The following is a 16,627-nucleotide window of genomic DNA, read 5'->3' on the forward strand; positions in this document are numbered from 1 at the left end:
AACTTACTTGGACGAGGATCGAACCAAGGACCCAACGCACCAGAAGTGGGCGATCTACCACTGAGCCACTGTGCCCCCTCCCCCTAGTTTCTTGAATGTCCACTTCCTATGACAGAAATTTTGTGATAAAATTAATTTAGCTATATTAAAGGAAGTACCAATACATTTATTTTATTCATTTGCTTTTTGTTTCTATTTTTCTTTTTCTTTACTTTTCCGTCACTTTTTTTAAACAACAAATACACACAAATACACCCTGTCAATAATGGGTACAAATTATTCAACTTTAAACAGACACACATAAACACACACTCACACAGAAACATAGAGAGAGAGAAAGAGAGAAATTATTGCTATTTTATTGGTTCATTTCTAAAGAACAAAGATAAATTTAAGCATTTATATTAATATGTCAGTGAAAATTTCCCTGGATTTTCACGTTTTATTGTAAAAATTCCCTTTTTGATAAATTTACCTATCAAATTTCCCCAGATTAGGGAATTTTTCTGAAATTACGAACACTACCTAATTACCGGCAGAGCGATTTTTTCTGAGAAGATACGAACGAAGAAGACGTTTATGATCTGAGAGAATCTGGTTCTGGCATCACTGTCACTGGTTGTAGATTCGTAATTTCATATTGTCCCTATTGTGTAGTGCAAGGGCAATATATGAAAACAATTAAAACGGAATATAATTAGATAAATACAGTCTAAAAACAGCGTTGTTGGAGATATAATCAACAGAGTGTACTGTGAAGTAAACGAGAGAGGAATGGAATGTCTGTGTATAAAAGGAGTTCTTCTTGATATTACCGGAGTGTTAAAAGAAGGGGATACACCTATTCCAGGCTCAATAGATGCGGTGAATAGGTTTGTATTTTTCAATACATAGTAATAGGAATAGTCCCATCTTCCAGTAATGGCGGTCATGGATGACACCAATGAACCTGTTCACAGTATTGTATTATTAATTATTTGCTGTTACGTCTCATGTCCATCCTTCATCCTAACTGTTATCGCAAATATTTCTCATTTTAATGCTGTCATTGCTGTTCCGTAAATATGTATGCATCTATATTGTATTACTGCAGAAAATTAGTATCTTAAATGGTTAGCCCTACGTGTTGCAAACTCCACACTATTGACAAATAACGAAAACAACGAATCCTTCCTTACCTCCTCATTCCGATGAGGATATAGCATCGAAACTGCTCTAGAAATTCGTGAACGATGTTAAGCTTTTAATTTTTGTTTCTTCTTTGAATCGATATTTTGCCAAATACCCACTGTAGTGTTCCGTCTGTACATAGTACAGTGCATAAAACACGAGCCAATTTGAAAACACAAACCAACTTGTACTAGGTTCCCATTAAAAAATACAACTGCTAATTAACTGAGTCAAGGCAGAAGCATAAGAGGGCGGCTGTCACGGCAGTGCTCCATAAAAGCGGGCACGTCCCCGATGGTGGGTATACACATAAACAAGGATACTGGAAAAAACGCCTTATATGTTCCAGTTTTAGCGCGAAGCTACATTAAGGGAGGAAAGGAGTCATAATTCCTTCAAGAATAATCAAAGTAGGCTATGGATTCCCGACATCAAAATATTGTTCACTTCATGCATTCATAGAGTAAATCTTAACCATATTTGGTTAAGATGGAACTTCGGTTGGCATTACTCGAGCAGACGTTTCTACCAAATTTTGATGCATTTCTTACATTTAGGTTAGAGCTTTGTATTTCTTTTCTCAGAGCGTGCACTAAATGAGGAGCTCCATTACTACTTGCAGATTGACTCCAGGAGAGCTCAATATAAGTACAGTGTGGACGTATGGCATAAAAGGCACAGTGCATAAAACAGTAACCAATTTGTAATAGTTGGCCACTAAAAAGCAAGTGTTTTCTAACCCAGTCAAGACAGGAGTGCAGCAGAGAGGCCCAAGCCACAGCGAAGGGGGTGTCCGTAGGGAGCAGGTGCGTCAGCGGTGGGGGGTTATACGCATAAACGAGGATAGTGGAAGTGCATACTTCGATACATTATAATAATAATAATAATAATTTTATTGTCCTTGAACCAATTATGGCAATAGACAACGTCAAAATATACATAAAAATTACAATATACATAAAAATTACAATATGTTAACTTTCACATTTAATTTGCGTAAAGTATTCATCTAATGAATAAAACGGTCTTTCTAATAGCCAATTGTATAATTTATGTTTAAACACATTCATGGGACTTGAAGATAATTCACTTGGTAACTCATTATACAATTTTATGCCTAGTACATCATAATTGTTCTTCGACTTATTGAGTCTCTTATATGGTACATCTATGAGTTTATTGTACCTTGTATTGTACGAATGCAAGTTGTATCTACACTGTAATTCAGGTAGTCTGTTTTTCACATACAAAATAGCTGTATATATATATAAATTTATCACAGTTAATATTCTCAGATTTCTAAATAAAGGTTTACAATGCACTGTTTGACGTGAATTTGTCATAATTCTAATTACTTTTTTCTGTATTAACAGGATATCATTGACACGTGAAGCATTTCCCCAAAAGAGTATACCGTATGAGACAATACTTTGAAAGAATGCAAAATATGCAGTTCTTACGTAACCATCTGATACATAATGTTTCAGTCTTTTCAGAAGGTAGACAACTCTAGATAACTTACTAGCTATATACTGAATATGTGGTTCCCATGATAACCTACTATCTACGTAAATACCCAGAAATTTTACACTATTTGTGATGTTAATATTTGGAACTTCTCTCAAGCCGAATAACATGTGTTGTGTTTTACTTCTATTGAGATGAAAACAATTAGCTTCAAACCACTTACTTGCTTCCGTTAAAACGCTATTTGCCAAGTGTACAATGTTATCTACATCGTGGTTTATGTTTACAAAAGTGGAGTCATCAGCATACAATATCGATTGAGCATGTACACAACTTGGTAGATCATTGATCATTATGGTAAACAACAGTGGACCAAGCACCGACCCTTGAGGAACGCCACACTTTAGACTTTTCATTTGAGACTGTATACCGTTTGTAAAGACAACTTGCTTTCGGTCTTCCAAATATGTTTTAATTAAGGTCAGCCCAGTGCCATTTATACCATATCTACTTAATTTATTCAAGAGTAGACTGTGGTCTACGCAGTCAAAAGCTTTGCTCAGGTCACAAAATGTAGCATGAGCAAAGAACCTATTTTCAAAAGCTTGTGTAACCTCTCTCACCAGCACGTCAATGGCGTTAATTGTTGATAGGCCTGCCCTAAAACCAAATTGAAATTTACTTATTAAGTTATACTCATTAAAAAAATTACTTAGCTGAGAATACATAGCTGCCTCTATTATTTTTGAGAAAATAGGGACTAGAGAAATTGGTCGGTAACTACTTGGATCACTCTTATCACCTTTCTTATAGATTGGAACTACTTTACTTACTTTGAGCACACTTGGAAAATATCCCTCAATTAAGCATTTATTGATACAAAAAGTGAGTGGAAATAATATATGATCTATTACTTTTTTAATTATATTACTTGACAAATCATATATGTCAGTACTTTCAGAATACTTCATTTTGTTGACTATATTATATATTTCATTAGGAGTAACACTTACAAAACTAAATCTATAGTTGGTATGCTGTACACGGTTTGGTATAGTGGTGTTTGTCCCTAGTGTAGTGGAGCATGCTACATTGCTACGTATTCTATCAACAGATTCAATAAAAAAATTATTTAATTCATCGGATGTTATAGGAATAGTTTCTTTCTTATTCTCGTTTGCAACAGAATTTATTACCTTCCATGCAGCTTTACATTTTATTACTTGATGCTTCAATGTTGTTCATGATGTGTGTTTTCTTAGCTGTAATTATAGCAAGCTTGTATTCCTTCTTAGCACTTATATATGCATCTTTATTTGTTTCAGACTTTACATTATTATATCGATTATACAGTATCATTAGTTTTCATTTCATATTAGCTAATTTTGGAGTATACCATTTCATTTTGTTGTTTCTGTTTCCCTTTCTATTGTTTTTAGTAATAACTTTACATTTCCTTTTTGGAATTTGTGAGTTGAAAATATGAAGGAACACATCAAGAAAACGTTTGAAAACCTCACTGGCTGATAGTGTGTTTCCATAAACATTGCTGGAGCCGCCCAGGTAATCGACCCAATTTACATAAGATAAGGCAGTTTTAAAATTTAACAGTTTATCTTCAGTCAATGGCCTAGTGGTAACATATTTTACATCTGTAATATTGAGAGTTTCGAAATTCTTCTTATCTATCTTAAGTAAAACCATATTATGATCGGAAAAGGCAAAGTCTATAACTGTACTAGTAGCATAAGCTCTATTAATATTTGTTATTATGTTATCTAAGCATGCAGTACCTCTTGTGGGCTTACTATTTACGTAGTAAAAGTTAAATTGTCTTAAAAGATTTTTGAATTCAGTGACTGTCTGTTTATTAGTTGTTACATCAAACTCTGCATTAAGGTCTCCCCCAATAATAATCTTATAATTATTAAAATTAGGCTTGCTAAGATAATTCAATAAATTTTCAAGTTTGTCTAAGAATTTAAAGGGGTCTCCATTAGGGGATCTATACAGAGATACTATAATTAGTTTTATATCACCAATGACGATTCCTGAAAATTCAAAGTTTAGTTCGTCAGAAAGGTGCTCAAGATTTAACGAATTACAATTTCTTCTAATCTCGGTACTTAGATATATAGCTACCCCTCCTCGTATGTAACGCTTTCTACAGTAACTATTTACTAAGTAATAATTATCCAGTTTGTTAAATTTAATATTATCTTCTTGACACCAATGTTCAGACAAACAGATAACATCGATATTATTCTCATTGGCCACTTCATTTAGGACCAAAGTTTTCATATCAAGACCTTGTATATTAATATATCCTATACTATAATTGTAGTTATCTCTTAAATCTAGTATACTCTTGGGCACATTAGATTTACTATTCACATTAGGGTGTACCATTCTTGCTCGATCGATCTCTGTTACTACTACCCGTTTTTTGGAAGTACCGGTATAACCCTACCTAATGTATTTTTACAAAAATCTTGGTTTAGGATTACTTCTACTATTTTATCACATACATAGGATTTACCCAGGCTATTTAAATGCAGACCATGAGTTGTATGAAAATGACTACCAATTTTACTTATATCTACAAACTTCACATTAGTATAGTGCTTGCAAAGGATGGAGAGTTCTTGATTCGCACTGTCAACCTCATTATTAACACATGACCAACTTGGTAAATCATAACGATGGGGAACAGAAAGAACCACCACGTTTGTATTCCGAAGTTCTATCAATCTGCGCTTAAGAGACAACCTCAATCCATTCGTTTCGTTTTTCGCCACATTTGTTCCCGCCATTAAGACCACGACATCATTTGCACCCATGTTCGAACACATTCTCTTGCAATTTGCAGTTACCGCCATAAATTTTGCCCCCGGTTTTACAACACCGGTAGCATTGAATCCTCTTCTTGTCAATTCCGTAGCGATATTTCTGCCTTGGCTATCAGCGAACAGTTGTATTTTAGGTTTCTTTTGACAATTATTACTTACTACACCTCCACACATTTCATAATTATAAATTCTGTCTCTACTAAGTCCGTCCTGCTCCATGCTAACCTCGTTTTGTTTCGGAACTGTAACTATATTATCCACGCCTACTCCTTCTTGTAGTAACTTAAACCTATTTTGAGTCGGGAAAGGAGAAATGTAATTATATTGCTGGGTTTTGCACGTCTTCTTTTTAGAGACAGTCTCTAAATGCCCATTATTTGCGTCCGTATATCCATTCTGTGTATAATTATCAATAGGCCTTGCACTACTATGTTCTTTAAGTTTGTCGTTTTCAACCTGTAATTTTTGTAGGTCCTGTTGTAAAAGTGTTATGATCTCCGGCAGGGATTTCCTATCGCAATGTTTACAGTCATTTGTTTCATCTTCATAGTCTTTATCCTTCCCCCTATTGACATCATTACTGACACAACTGGGACACCACCATTCCGTATTTTCATCTGGAAGGTTATTTTCATTTATTTTAACACATTTAAAATGATTCCACTTATCACATAAATCACACAGAATTCCATTTCTCACTGTTTTACCACACTTTATACACTTGTAATCACAAATCACTCGATTCTTCTTAGGAGCTCTTAAGGACGTGACTTCTCTATTAGGCGCCATCTTTACCCGTCGATACTACGGGTATACCGATATACTTTTACTATCACTCAAAATTCATTTCAATATGTTTTGCACTGACAGTAATTACTTATATTCACACTCTCATTCCTTCACGAAAAAAAAAAAAAAAAAGCTCACATCGTATTTTATCTATAAATTTTCTGTTTGGTAGAACCGTCTGCTCGAGTGAACCCCTTCGGGTTAATTTCCTTCCACTATACATTTCGGTTTTTGGCTCCATTATTGCAGCATTGCGGCCTGCGTTAGTTACTAAAGTATTGGGTTTTAAGCGCTTTATTACGTGTTTACCCAATACAGAGGTTGTTCAACCTACGTTTGGCCGATTTCGTTCCTTCTCCCTCCCGGGCAGAATAGACTCACCCGACCTGGCTCGTGGCGCCCTGCAGTGTTGTGCAGTGGCTTCCTGGGAACGGAGTTGCTTTTCCGTGCTCACGACAATAACCACAAAACAGGACCATTGTTGTGAGTGTTGTGTTAAATTTGTTTTCAAGTGTGTGGGTTTCCGCTCTGTGACCAAAATGCCGCCCAAACTAAGCCCGTTTTGGGAAGACTATGTTGCGGCTCTTTATGACGCCCACTTTAGTGTTTCTGTCATTAGAAAACAGTGCAAGAGTGATTCCATTTCAAATCGTCCAGGGTGGTCCACACGACTGTCTCAGATTCAGCTTATTTTTTAAAATAAGAAACTACATACAAAATTATTAGACCCATATTTTTCTTTTTGCTGAAAAAAAAAATTCCTTCAATATAGAGCCTTCCAAAATCGCCGCCCTCCTCTCGGATTGCTCGAAAAACTGCAAAACATGTCAAATTAAAAATTTTATTGCAGAGAAACGAGTGTACTTAGTAACATAATCGCAATAGCAGGGAGAATGTAAAGTTGTATGTTTCGTTTTAGGGCCAAAATTCGTCTATTGGTCCAATAGGAATCGCGCAATTTACTCGCAATGTTGCCAACTTTGGTGAAATTTTTGCTAACTTCAAACATTTTTTTTCTGTCCTCACGAGCAATATTAACCATCTGCTTCTAGCATCGAAATCTACTCCAGAAGGTCTCTTGAAAATGTAGATCCCATATAAAAAATATAAATGAAATCTGAGACTATGATGGGGACCAATTGTGGTTTGCCTGGACAATTTGAAATGGAATTGGTCGCAAGAAGAATGGTTGCAACATCAGTTTCAGTGGAATAAAAAATGTTATTAAAAAGTACGGAGCTCCACCATTTGGATCACCAACGAAGTTGCCTAGGAAGCGGGAATGCACGAAAGCCACCTCCACCATGCAGAGGAAACGTCGAAAATGTCAATGCAAGAAAATTCACCAACACAATGGCAAATCGTCTTGACGTGTCTTTGGGGACTGTGAGCCGGACGTTACACCATCAACTCAAGCTGGAAAAAGTCATGAAAGCTCGCGGCCATCTTCTCATGGATGCCCACCAAAAGGAACGAAAGTGTAGCGCCCGGAAGCTGTACGAACGGCATCTGGCAAAACAAAGGTGGATGTACGTCGTAACGCTCGATGAAACAAGGATTTACCTTTCCGACTGCGGCAAACCGAGAACCATCATGTACCGAGAGAAAGGCTACAAGAACTTCAGAAGGTGGGTCCTTGTCTGTAAAGAATCCTTCCCAAAAGGATTCATGGTCGCTACTGGCTACTGTTAACCGAGGTAAACTGTAGATTCGTAGGGTGGCGAAGAACTGCAAAATAAATTCGCATTATTTTCAGAAGCAGATCATGCGGCCGATCTACGAGCATGAGATTCCAACAATGTACGGAAATGACGCCAATCTGGTGCGCATTCACATGGACAAGGCCTCATCACATACCTCACGATCGTCCCTCGCATTCAACAGGGAGATGGAGAAGGCAATTGGTATACAGGTGATACCTTTCAATGAGGTTCCTGTTAAATCTCCAGATGCAAGTCCTATGGACTATTGTGGATTTGGATTGCTGAAGCGGGCTTTGAGAAAACGGTGTGTGACAACTGTGAAAGGACTTTAAAAAGCTGTGCAAAGGGAATGGGACAAGATTCCCCTCCCAGTTCTTCAGAGAAGCCTATTACAGTGGAAATTACGCTGTCGGGCTATTGTTAGGAACCAAGGGAAACACATCGAGCAATTACGGACCTGGCGCCATGGAGTCTTCCAAATTTTTAGGTAAGTCGAAATTGGCCAAATGTAGATTGAACAACCTCTGTATCAAATCAAGACAGAAATGCATATACCCCGTAATTTAATTTTGTTTTCTCAATAATTACTCATCCTACAGTGATGTAAAAGATATATATATCGCCAATTTCTAAGTATTTTGTCTTCGAATTATTACTGTTTCCAAATAATAAACCCTTCTGGCCAGAGTATACACACCTATTTATTAAACAAGTTTGCATACTCTGGTCAGAAGTGTTCATTATTTCGAAAGAGTAATAATTCAAAGACAAAATACTTATTAAAAACTAAATTATACTGTAACGGTTTCGACAACTTAACGTTGTCTTTATCAGACACTAACTGAAAGGGGTATAGTAGTAATCGCGTCACTTTGCCGAACTTTTTGGCCCCTGGGTCCCTGCCTCAGGACCCATGGTCCCTGGCCGGGGTCAATGACCTAGGGGTACCTAGGACCACCCCCTCTAAATTTTGGCAGGGGTACCATGGCCCACCCCCTAAATTTTGGCAGGGGTACATAGGACCACCCCCCTTAAATTTTGGAAATTGCCAAATCTAAAAATTTGGTATGGTAGGGTAGGACCATAGTATGTACCTCTATCAGTATTGGGGTCTATGTCGTTCCCTTTCATGGGTAAAAAATTGCCAAAAAGTCAAATTTCGGGGGTTTTTGACCTAATTTATCCCCTTGGATGAGGTGTTATTACCCTATATGGTTATATGGGCGTATACAGGGGTCCATTACCTTTCATAAGACATGGGTATATTAACGCACCCATTGAAAAATTTGGGAGGGGTACCTTGGCCCACCCCTTAAATTTTGGAAATTGCCAAATCTAAAAATTTGGTATGGTAGCCTAGGACCACAGTATGTACCTCTATCAGTATTGGGGGTCAATGTCGTTCCCTTTCATGGGTAAAAAATTGCCTAAAATTCACATTTCGGAGGTTTTTGACCTAATTTATCCCCTTGGATGAGGTGTTATTACCCTATATGGTTATATGGGCGTATACAGGGGTTCATTACCTATCATAAGACATGGGTATATTAATGCACCCCTTGAAATTTTTGGAAGGGGTACCTTGGCCCACCCCTTCAATTTTGGAAATTGCCCAATTTCAACATTGGGTATTATAGTACAGGACCCTAATATGTATTATGATAAATTTGGGTGGTCCACCTCATTCCCTTTTAGGGGTAAAAAATTGCCAAAAATTCAAATTTCGGGGGTTTTTGACCTAATTTATCCCCTTGGATGAGGTGTTATTACCCTATATAGTTATATGGGCGTATACAGGGGTCCATTACCTTTCATAAGACATGGGTATATTAATGCACCCCTTGAAAAATTTGGGAGGGGTACCATGGCCCACTTCTTAAATTTTGGAAATTGACCAATTTAAACATTTGGTATTATAGTACCGGATCCTAACATGTATTATGATAAATTTGGATGGTCCACCTCGTTTCCTTCTAGGGGTACAAAATTGTCAAAATATAAACGTAAGCAATACGTTGTACCACGTGTTTGGTCTTTTGGCCCAATTTAACCTCTTGGATGAGGTTCTATTACCTTATATGGTTATATGGTTATGTATAGGGGTCTATTCCCTATCATAAGACATAGGTACATTTGTGCACTCCTTTAAAAATTTGGGAGGGGTACTTTGGCCCACCCCTTAAATTTTAGAAATTGCTCATTTTATATATTTGGTATTATAGTACTGGACCCTAACATGTATTATGATAAATTTGGGTGGTCCACCTCGTTCCCTTTTAGGGGTACAAATTGCCAAAATATAAACGTAAGCAATACGTTGTACCACGTGTTTGGTTTGACCTAAGTTATCCCCTTGGATGAGGTTCTATTACCTTATATGGTTATATGGTTATGTATAGGGGTCTATTCCCTATCATAAGACATAGGTACATTTGTGCACTCCTTTAAAAATTTGGGAGGGGTACTTTGGCCCACCCCTTTAATTTTGGAAATTGCCCCTTTTACATGTTTGGTATTATAGTATAGAACCCTAATATATATTACTATAAATTTGGGTGGTTCACCACGTTTCCTTTGATGGGTACGAAATTGCCAAATTTCAGTACAACCACGTGTTTGGTTTTGGCTCAATTTATCCCCTTGGATGAGGTCCTATTACCTTATATGGTTATATGATCATGTATAGGGGTCCATTCCATATCCCCTTAAATTTTGGAAATTTTCCAATTTAAGCATTCGGTATCATAGTACATGACCTCAACATGTATCATGATAAATTTGGGTGATCCATCTTGTTCCCTTTCATGGGTAAAAATTACTAAAATATAAACATAAGCAATATGTTGTACCATGCGTTTGGTTTTTGGCCCAATTTCTTCCCTTTGATGGGGTTCTATTACCTTATATGGTTATATGGTCATGTATATGGGTTCATTTCCTATCATAAGACATGGGTACATTGACGCACCCCTTGAAAAATTTGGGAGGGGTATTTTGGCTCATCCAGTCGGTTTTAGAAATTGTTTTAATATAAGCATTTGGTATCATAGTACAGGTCTTCAATATGTACCACTATAAATTTGGATGGTCCACATCGTTCCCTTTCATGGGTAAAGAACTACCAAAAATCGAATTTCGGAGGTTATTGACACCTATTTAGCACGTTATATGGTTTATTACCTTTATATGTTTATGTTCCCTTTTAAATTTGGGAATTATCAAATAACAAAATTCGGTAAACGTTTTCTAGGACCCATTGGTGTTCCTCTTATGGCCAAATATTCAAAATTTAAATGTTATTGACCGGTTTTATTATTGAATAAGTACAGGATTTATTACTTTTTTTTCATAAGACACAGGTGTATTTGTGTACCAATCTTAAATTTTGGGAGGGGGTACATTTCTTATTGTCGTATCAATAATTGGTAATTGGATAGTATATCATTCATTGGGTAAATCATTGTCAAATATGAGTATGATCACGTGATCAGTTATTAACCTATGATGGGATTAGGAGTCCAGGACATTGGTACATTAAAACTTTGTAGTATAATTTAAGAATTGTCAAATGAAATTACGTCATTGGTTTTGATTATTCACGCCAAATATAAACGTAAGCAAGACGTTGTACCACGTGATTGTCCTTGATGAGGTAGTGTACAGGGATTCATTTCCTTTGTTGTGGTACTTCTTAAGTTTGAGTACACACACTTCTAGAAAACAGTTGGTTCTACTCAGGTAAACAATTGACGGACATTATTGACCTTATTGAACATATAATAATATGATTAACTCTAAGACTTAGGTATATCAGGAGAAGTATTCTTTAAATTTGGGAATGGTGATAAACAGAATTTTAACATAAGGCGCGAAATTAGAAACAATACATTGAACTTTAGTCACAGCTCATAGTCTAAGATCATTGGTGGTGATTGATTTGAAATCTGATAGCTATCCTTATTGAATCTTATGACTCATAGACGAAAGGCAATACATGCTACAACACTGGCAAAGTTATTGTTAATGCAATTTGATTGGTTGATCACTATCTTTCCTGCAATCTGATTGGTTGATCACTATCTTTCGTGCAATCTGATTGGCTGATGATTTTCAAATCTTTGCTGTATTCAGTTTTAAGTTTTGTTTAACATTTAAAAATCTTGGTTTCGTTCAACATTTTGCACTCACTGATAAATATGATCAAAACCGTTTATTTGTTAATTGAATAGTTAAAAACCGGATAAAGTTTGACGGTTAACCGTGAAACGTAAAATTTTTTTAGTTTGAAATTTTTTTGCTTGAAATTTTTTTGTTTGAAAATTTTTTCGTTTCCAAATTTTTTTGTTTCAAAATTTTGTTTGAGATTTTTTCGTTTGAAATTTTTTGTTTGAAAATTTTTTCGTTTGAAATTTTTTGTTTGAAAATTTTTGTTCGAAAATTTTGTTTAAAATTTTTTGTTTAAAATTTTTCGTTTCCAAATTTTTTGTTTCAAAATTTTGTTTGAAATTTTTTTCGCTTCAAAATTTTGTTTGAATTTTTTTTGGTTTGAAATTTTTTGTTTGAATTTTTTTTTCGTTTCAAAATTTTGTTTCAAAGATTTTTGTTTGAAATTTTTGTTTCAAAGTTTGAGTTGACATTTTTAAAAGTTTGTGCACCTATTAGTAAAGAACCGGAACTGTTTAGAACAAAAACCTTTGACAACATTGTGGTGCAATAGTACACGTCAGAACCTGGGGTTGTACTTGAAATGAAAAAACACAATTCATTGAAATGGATCATTTTATTACACTCCACATACATCCATACCAGATAGTGGTTCTGGATATTGTCGATACAATGTATTTTGAACTTCTTGCACTAGTTTGTCTTTAGCGTATAATTTTAATTCCAGTTGAAGTCTTTTAAGGTCTAATGCAATATCAATTGGTGGAAACTCAATGTCCATTTGATCACAAATAAACTGTTTATCAATACAGGTATGCACCCACGAACGATGTTGACAACCATCACAATATCTAGATACATGTTGTACAATATGCATAACACATTTTTCAAAATAGTACTTTTTCAGGAATATACTAGTTTTGTTGCACACTTCCACTGCATGTTTAACACACTGAAATACGCTGATGAATTTGTTCCATTCCGTTTGTGTTAGATACACCATGTTACGAGGGACATGGAATGTACTCTTTTTACGTAACAGCACCATCTTCTCTTCGAGGACTGTACGCATCACCACTTCATGATTTGAGCCTAATGATTTGACTATGGTCACATTTAGCTCATCATGAAAATAATCGTTCATTTGGTCGATTCGTGAACATAATATTTGCCATTCTTCACAGGTCAGTTGTACACCAAATTGTATCTGCTTTGCCCAATCGAATTACTGGTTCAAATGTTCTAGCACTGATACCAATCATCACATGTTTTGTTTGAAATATATTTATTGGATAATAGCTTGCGAAGATGAACTCTTTATCGTTAGAAGTACACATCTTTCCTCCTGAAAAGCACTTGCTCAAATGATTTCGTGGGATGACACTGTATTTGCTGGTTTATAATTATTGCTGACGTCATTGGTAAGGAATGTGCTGACGTTTGAATTCATGATTTCATCACAGTTGCTGACGTCATGCCGACCAACCACATTCATACAACTACAGCTGACGTCATTGGAAAGAAATGTGCTGACGTTTGAATTCATGATTTCATCACAATGGCTGACGAATCTGGCTGTGTACTAAATTCAAGTTGATGACTTCGACCCAAGAATCCTTTGTAACATAAAGATAAAGATCCAGTATTTAAGAAACGCAGCAGTTCTTCTTGTTTTGATGGTTCCATGGGTAAATATCTTGCTGGTAAAATTATATTCTTATCATTTTCAAGCTTCACTACGATTCTTAATCCAAACTTTGTAGGGATCATTTGGCTAGCTAAGATTCTATAAGGTACATTCTGTTGTAAATCAGTAATCTTGGTAAATGATTTCATCACATCACGTGTGTTTAGAAACTGCAGACAAGTAGCCATGATGACGTTATCATGAATACTAACTCGAACGATACTTATATATGATGCAAAACTGATGACGTTGCATTATTATGTTCTGACGTGTACTATTGCACCATGATAAACAACGTTGCCAGATGTTTTTGTTCTAAACAGTTCCGGCTAGTGCATACCTGTATTGATAAACAGTTTATTTGTGATCAAATGGACATTGAGTTTCCACCAATTGATATTGCATTAGACCTTAAAAGACTTCAACTGGAATTAAAATTATATGCTAAAGACAAACTAGTGCAAGAAGTTCAAAATACATTGTATCGACAATATCCAGAACCACTATCTGGTATGGATGTATGTGGAGTGTAATAAAATGATCCATTTCAATGAATTGTGTTTTTTCATTTCAAGTACAACCCCAGGTTCTGACGTGTACTATTGCACCACAATGTTGTCAAAGGTTTTTGTTCTAAACAGTTCCGGTTCTTTACTAATAGGTGCACAAACTTTTAAAAATGTCAACTCAAACTTTGAAACAAAAATTTCAAACAAAAATCTTTGAAACAAAATTTTGAAACGAAAAAAAAATTCAAACAAAAAATTTCAAACCAAAAAAAATTCAAACAAAATTTTGAAGCGAAAAAAATTTCAAACAAAATTTTGAAACAAAAAATTTCAAACAAAAAATTTGGAAACGAAAAATTTTAAACAAAAAATTTTAAACAAAATTTTCGAACAAAAATTTTCAAACAAAAAATTTCAAACGAAAAAATCTCAAACAAAATTTTGAAACAAAAAAATTTGGAAACGAAAAAATTTTCAAACAAAAAAATTTCAAGCAAAAAAATTTCAAACTAAAAAAATTTTACGTTTCACGGTTAACCGTCAAACTTTATCCGGTTTTTAACTATTCGATTAACAAATAAACGGTTTTGATCATATTTATCAGTGAGTGCAAAATGTTGAACGAAACCAAGATTTTTAAATGTTAAACAAAACTTAAAACTGAATACAGCAAAGATTTGAAAATCATCAGCCAATCAGATTGCACGAAAGATAGTGATCAACCAATCAGATTGCAGGAAAGATAGTGATCAACCAATCAAATTGCATTAACAATAACTTTGCCAGTGTTGTAGCATGTATTGCCTTTCGTCTATGAGTCATAAGATTCAATAAGGATAGCTATCAGATTTCAAATCAATCACCACCAATGATCTTAGACTATGAGCTGTGACTAAAGTTCAATGTATTGTTTCTAATTTCGCGCCTTATGTTAAAATTCTGTTTATCACCATTCCCAAATTTAAAGAATACTTCTCCTGATATACCTTTTGCCAGCACAAAATTAAATGGGAATAGGATAATGCAATAGATGACTTCAGGCTAGAAGTTAATAAGAAATGCAATGGTGGCGTAACAAATGCTGGTTAATGATAAAGCAAAAATGGTTATACCGTTGGATTTATGGTAAAATTTGCTATTAATAAGGTGTCACTGTTACGCGTTTTGTTTAAAACTTTTGTCTGATTCAAAATGGCGGATTTGAACATGGCCACCATCAGGGCAACTCTTACCATAGGCCTAATATTTATCCACCTGCTTTTTATTTAATTATTATCATTAACACAAAATTTACAAAGTGGGGTAAAGGACTAATACATATGCTGCAACAACATTTAATTCCCCTGTAACTTTTTACCAATTGCGCGTAAATCAAAATTAATGTCACCATTGTTCTTCTGATTAAATTTGCACCTTAAATCATGTATCACATGACCCTATTCCTATTTTAAAAACTTAATCTTAATTCAAAATGGCGTATTTCAAGATGGCCGCCATCAGGTATACCCTTACTATATGACTTCCCCCTAGTCCTAATATGTACCCATATATTTGTTATTCACCTTTTGTCGATACAAGAGGTCTTACAGGGTTTTTACCTCCAACTGTATGAAGACTATTCTGTACTTCAATATGATGTTCTGGTAGCTGTATCTCCTAAACCCCTTTAGCTTCGCACCTACAACTTCACTGAAATACTGCCCACATTTAGTACTACTTGCTCATATAAGTTTCAGTCAGCAACTCGATTCACCCAAACGTAAGGTTTACTTGTGAGACCAAAGCACTTGCATTTATTAATAGAAAAACTTAATAGAGGCATATATTATATATGCATAATCGAACTAATTTTTTCTGTTTTATTTTTGTGTGCTTAATACGAGCTCTTTGCGAGGTACTTTGTTTCATATTAATTAAAATTGAAGTATTTATTTTTAAAACGTTAGAAGAAAATTATATTACAGCAACTTTAGATTATATCAATACAAAATAGAAGTATATGTTTTATTGAACGTTTGTACTCAATTTTCTACCTTCCAAAATAAGAGAGACATTACAGTTTATTTATATTCACAACTAACGTTGTGGACTATGATACTGTTGTTTGGAAGTGCACCTGATATTCTTGGAAGCTTGTCGTGGTTGCAATATCATGGCATGGTTTCAAATTCTTGAAATGGTAAAGACAGTTGAAGATGTTTGGTACATCTAGCAAAGAAACATATAATTTTATACATAAATGGGTAGAATTCGCAAAGTTGAATTTAATTTGGTAATTATAATAGCAAG

At 35.1% G+C, this 16,627-nt stretch overlaps 1 protein-coding gene across 1 annotated transcript in view; it reads left to right on the forward strand.

Annotated features, from left to right (window-relative positions):
- Positions 1 to 560: 560 nt before the first annotated feature.
- Positions 561 to 16,627, forward strand: part of LOC145666774 (phospholysine phosphohistidine inorganic pyrophosphate phosphatase-like) — a 78,377-nt gene continuing 62,310 nt past the window's right edge. Inside the window, exon 1 of the mRNA XM_081734327.1 lies at positions 561 to 872. Coding sequence (XP_081590453.1) covers positions 775 to 872 — 98 coding nt within the window. The 5' untranslated portion in view covers positions 561 to 774. The remainder of the gene's footprint in view (positions 873 to 16,627) is intronic.

Source organism: Thermobia domestica, chromosome 12 (genome assembly GCF_964235325.1).
Source record: "Thermobia domestica chromosome 12, izTheDome1.hap1.1, whole genome shotgun sequence".
Classification (NCBI taxonomy): Eukaryota; Metazoa; Arthropoda; class Insecta; order Zygentoma; family Lepismatidae; genus Thermobia; species Thermobia domestica.